Raw genomic sequence first — 3,260 nt, forward strand, 5'->3', positions numbered from 1 at the left:
AATATATATATATATATAAGTAATATATATAATATATGTATAAATATATAAATAAATATATATATATAATATACGTATATTAATAAATTTGTATATATTATGTCTGTTGTTTCTTCTTTTTGTTGCTATTCGTTTTTTCTTTTCTTTTTTAACTCCTTTTAATTCTTTACAACAAAAATAAAAGGGTTTAGGGTTTACTACTAGGGTTTAGGGTTTAGTGTCCTCTAAATGTATTAAAATAATTAGGGTTTAGGGTTTACGATATGTCTCTAGGGTTTAGGGTTTATAATAATAATTAGTATGAGGGTTTAGGGTTTAGGTCAACAAAAAGTTGTCTATCTCAGCATCTGCAACAAATACAACAACAGCAACACTGCTGCTGCTGCTGCTGCTGCATTTGCTGCTGCTGCTGCTGTTGCTGCTGCTGCAGTAAATAATAATTACGGTGTATATATATATATATACATATATACAATATAAAAGAGTAAATAAAGATCGGCATTTGTTGTTTTATTTATTTTCTTTATTAAAGAAAGAAAACTATTTGCTGCTGCTGTAACAGCAAATATCTGCTGCTGCTGCAGCAAAAGTCTACTGCTGCTGCTGCTGCTGTTGCTGCTCTGCTGCTGCAGCAAATGTCTTCTTTCTTAATAACATTATCAACACACGCACAACGATTGATCACATGCTAGCTAGTTAGCTAGCTAGCTAGCTAGCTAACTAGCTATAAATACAATATATATGGCTAGTTAGCAGCTAGCTACATGGCTAGCTAGACAACAGACTAGCTAGCTAGCTAGCTAGCTAGCTAGCTAGCTATTCATTAATATATATATGTATAGCTATGGTAAATATATAGTTAGCTAATTAATAGCCATAGCCAACAGCTGTGCTATTTATATATAATATATATAAACTAGCTTCCCTTATCTTAGCTAGCTAGCTAGCTAGCTAACTAGCTAGGTATAATAAGCTAGCTAGCTAACTAACTAACTAGCTAATTGATAATAATCTAGCTAGCTAGCTCGCTAGCTAGCTAGCTAACTAACTAAGAAGGAAGAAAGGTTAGCCACTTATTTATTATTGGCTAGCTGTGGCTATTATTCCCAACAGTTTCTCTCAACTACAACAGCAGCAACAAATCTTCTACTGCTGCACGCCACCCCTTCTGCTGCTGTTGCTGCTGCTGCTGCTGCAGCAGCAGCAAGAAATATATCCTCCTCCTCCTGTTTGCTGCACCATTGCATCAATTACATCTCCATCCTCTATACCTAGATCCATTGGTGTTTTTTCTGGTTTTACCCTCTCGCCATCATAAAGAAAACGTACAGAGTCTATTGATTGTCCTAATCTATTACAATATGCCGTCATTAATTTCTCCAATTTTGTTCTCCTTTTTATCTTAAAATATACCTCGCTACCATCCTATACATAAATAAATAAGTTAAATATATTTATATATACATTCATATCTTTATTTATATATATTATATATATATTATATGTATAATACCTTAAGAAATACATACCATTATTATATATGTATTTATATATATACATTGTTGGTAAATATACAAAGAAAAGGAATATACTCTTAGTGTCTATTTACTAATAGTGTATACAGAGAGGAAGGAAACAACACCAAAGAAATACAAAACTTGCAAAGAAAAAAGATGAATGGTATTTAAGAAAGAAGGCAAGCAGCAACAGAAGGAGGAAACGAGAGAAGCAGCAGGTTTTGCTTGACGTATTATTCAAAATAGGTATTAAACAGTATTATTAAGCAAAAAAATGAATAAAAATGAAAGAAAAGAAGGAGAAAAATAAGAAAGAAAGGATATATTCACCATGAGACGCAGAGGAAGAAAAAAAGAAGAAAAGCTTACCGGCGAGCGAACCTTGAGCTGCATGTGCTCCTTTTCTGCATTTTCTCCGTCTTTTTTTTCTTCCGACATTTTTAAAAAGGAAATTAAAAGAAAAAAAGGAAAGAAAATAAAACTGACAGATTCAGATTCCTCAACAAATACAAAAGTAATGAAGGGGTGTTGTGGTGGGGTGCTAAATGTTCCGATTTCAGGTGTACAGACACCTCAAAATTGAACAAGAGGAACAAGAAAACAAAAAGGAAGCGATCCGCAGCTAATCCGCCACCTTTTTTTGTTAATCTTCTTTCTATTTTATAAAATGATATATTTTCTTCTTATTTACATCCTTAGTGCACAACAATCCTCCTGCTTTCCCTCCCCAAGCAGCGGCTGCAGCCCCCACTGTGGCGATATACAATAATATACCATACAGAGCTGCTCCTATTGATGGAGGTAATAATAATAGAGGATTCTCCTTGTTTTTTATATCTTCTGATTATTTTAATCCATTACTTTTGTTTAAAAGTATAAAATGTTTTCTTTTGATAGAATAAAAACTTAAACAATACAATTTATCTGCCGTTTTCCCTCTTCTTGTTTACTAGTACAGAACAGTGCTAACAGGCACCATTTAGTATATTAGTGCTTATTACCCCTCAATATCTCCTTTTTTCCTTTAATTTATTTATTATTCATCTTTTAGTAAACAAAAAAACGGATAAAAAGAATCAGAGGCAAAGAAGAGGGCAGCATGCAGCGGAGCATTGGCTCCTGTACGACCACTGCAACAGCAGACGCTGACACGAACAAGCGTAACAGCAGTAATAACAGCAGCAGCAGCAACAGCAGCAGCAGCAGCAACAGCAGCGGTGTCATTCCTCAGCAGACTACCGTCTCCCCTTCTCTTTTCTTAACTCTTCGCCCTCCTCTTCCCTTTAGTGTTCCCTCTTCTTATATACAACCCTCTGCAGCAGCAGAAGCTCCTCTTGCTGCTGCTGCTGCATCAAGTACTCCTTCAGCAGCAGCAGCAACAGCAGCAGCAGCAGCAGCAGAAGTAGCTACTACCTCGTCTTCTGCAGCAGAAACATCCCCAGAAACCCCTGAAGCATCGGCATCAGCAGGGAAAGAAGACGAAGCAGCATCAGCAGCAGCAGCAGCAGCATCAGCAGCAGCAGCAGCAGCAGCAGCAGGATTGGATGAAGAAGCAGCATACGAAGAAGTACAATTATTAGATTTAGAGTTTGATGGCGTAGACAATCAATTTGTTTATCCTTGCCCTTGTGGTGATTTATTTGAATTACCTATAGATTCTCTTAAATCTGCTGCTGCTGCTGCTGCTGCTGCTGCTGCTGCTGCTGCTGCTGCTGCACCAGCTGCTACTCCTGGTGTAGCTGG

At 36.5% G+C, this 3,260-nt stretch overlaps 2 protein-coding genes across 2 annotated transcripts in view; one reads left to right on the forward strand and one right to left on the reverse strand.

Annotated features, from left to right (window-relative positions):
- Window positions 1-1,146: 1,146 nt before the first annotated feature.
- Window positions 1,147-1,955, reverse strand: EMWEY_00052910 (ubiquitin-like protein SMT3 precursor, putative; the record flags this gene model as incomplete). Its single annotated transcript, XM_013477568.1, has 2 exons — window positions 1,147-1,425; window positions 1,887-1,955. 2 exons carry the CDS (start codon window positions 1,953-1,955, stop codon window positions 1,147-1,149), a joined length of 348 nt encoding a protein of 115 aa, XP_013333022.1.
- A 661-nt stretch (window positions 1,956-2,616) lies between these two features.
- The window catches only part of EMWEY_00052920 (CSL zinc finger domain protein, putative), a gene marked incomplete at both ends in the record, with an annotated part of 3,047 nt that continues 2,403 nt past the window's right edge, over window positions 2,617-3,260 (forward strand). Inside the window, one exon of the mRNA XM_013477569.1 lies at window positions 2,617-3,148. Within this exon, the coding sequence (XP_013333023.1) occupies window positions 2,617-3,148 (532 nt within the window). The remainder of the gene's footprint in view (window positions 3,149-3,260) is intronic.

Source organism: Eimeria maxima, genomic scaffold, assembly GCF_000499605.1.
Source record: "Eimeria maxima Weybridge genomic scaffold, Emw_scaff1460, whole genome shotgun sequence".
Lineage (NCBI taxonomy): Eukaryota > Apicomplexa > Conoidasida > Eucoccidiorida > Eimeriidae > Eimeria > Eimeria maxima.